This window comes from Pyxicephalus adspersus, chromosome 10 (genome assembly GCF_032062135.1).
Source record: "Pyxicephalus adspersus chromosome 10, UCB_Pads_2.0, whole genome shotgun sequence".
In the NCBI taxonomy this organism is placed as follows: Eukaryota; Metazoa; Chordata; class Amphibia; order Anura; family Pyxicephalidae; genus Pyxicephalus; species Pyxicephalus adspersus.
In genome coordinates, this window is record NC_092867.1 from 19374595 (window position 1) to 19376030 (window position 1436).

Below are 1436 nucleotides of genomic sequence, written 5' to 3' on the forward strand. Positions count from 1 at the left end.
GTTGAGTCTAGTTCCATAAAGCACAGTGCAGGTTCCCTCCCCAATCTTTTATTCAATGGAGAATCTTTGCTTTACATGTGCCTTTACATTGGAAGCAATATGGAAACCCAATCATGGTGAAGGCAGAGTATTGCTTCCTCGATTTAGAGGCTCCAGCAAGGAGAATAATAAGCCGCAGTCACAAAAATCTTGCTTGTGTATGCCAAGACACTTTTTTTTCCAGTTTTGAAGAGAGTTGGAACATGCATGATCCTCTCATTGTTTTTTAGTTTTTATCTAGGATTTCCTCATTGTTTTTGTCTTTGTGAGAAAAATTTCAGCATACAAGAAATGAGGGTAATCTGCTTCATCAACCCAGAAAATTGCTTTCAGCCTCTCTAAATTCTACTATCTCTAAAATTCTTACTGCTATCTGTCTTGAATTCTGAATACTCTTCAGATTCTTCTGAAGAATCTTCTGATAGGCAGAAGGAAAAGTTGCAGCTATGTGCTTTTTCTGCATACTTCTTTTACAGACCTGGAAGAAGTGTGCAGAAAAGTGAAGTCAGATATTCTTATCCAAATTCTTGTTTTAGGTTAATGACTGAAATACAATGCCAGAAGAACAGCATGACAACCAGGAAACTAGCATTTGCAAAATAACTACTTTAAATAACTATCTCATTGAAATTTGGTATCTTTTCTTGCAGGACCTTATCCAAGATCCATTCGAGTTTGCAGAGTCTGGTCAGGCCAGTGATTCTAACAGTTGCTGCAAGTCATAACCATGCAATAGATGGCAATAGCAAGATCATTGCTAAGGACCATTCTCTAAGAGATGAAAACCCATGGGCCATATGTCCTTTGTCAAACTGTCCAAAATTTTTGTTTTTTATTGAGGAATAGTAGCAAAAATTCAAATACAAAAAGTCACATAAGTACAAAAAAGGACACAAGATATTAAAAAATACCAAGACAGTACAGAATACCAAAAACACAGTAAATAATAAAATAATGAAAGGAGGGGGGGGGGGGGGGGAGTCTGTGCCTGAAGCCTGCAGATCTTCCAGAATACCACTGAAAACAGAATACAAAATAAGTACTAAAGCCAGCAAGGTTTTAGTGGGCCGTGAAGCCCTGGAGAGTAGGATGACCGTAAACAATCCAGGGGTCCCACACCTCCAAAAAACTATCGTGGGTGATAGTCAAAATGCTGGTCAGGTCCTCTAGACTTAACTTCACTGAAGATAACTCTCTCCTCCTCAGTCCTCCAAGCCGGGGCTATTGCTTGTTGAGCCGCCATAAAAACCAAGGTTTCCAGATTTCTAGAGGGCTGAGAGAGTGCCAAATTTGGAAGGTGTAGAAGAGCACACCAAGGATCCCAAATCATGGGTCTGTTCAGCAAAGAACCAAGTAGGTTGTGTACTGTTTGCCAAAAACCCAAACTGTTCCAATAT

General features: G+C 39.6%; 1 protein-coding gene across 1 annotated transcript in view; it reads left to right on the forward strand.

Moving 5' to 3' along the window:
- LOC140339934 (arsenite methyltransferase-like) overlaps nucleotides 1-930 on the forward strand; it is a 17233-nt gene extending 16303 nt beyond the window's left edge. Inside the window, exon 9 of the mRNA XM_072424858.1 lies at nucleotides 690-930. Coding sequence (XP_072280959.1) covers nucleotides 690-764 — 75 coding nt within the window. The 3' untranslated portion in view covers nucleotides 765-930. The remainder of the gene's footprint in view (nucleotides 1-689) is intronic.
- The last annotated feature ends 506 nt before the right edge of the window (nucleotides 931-1436 follow it).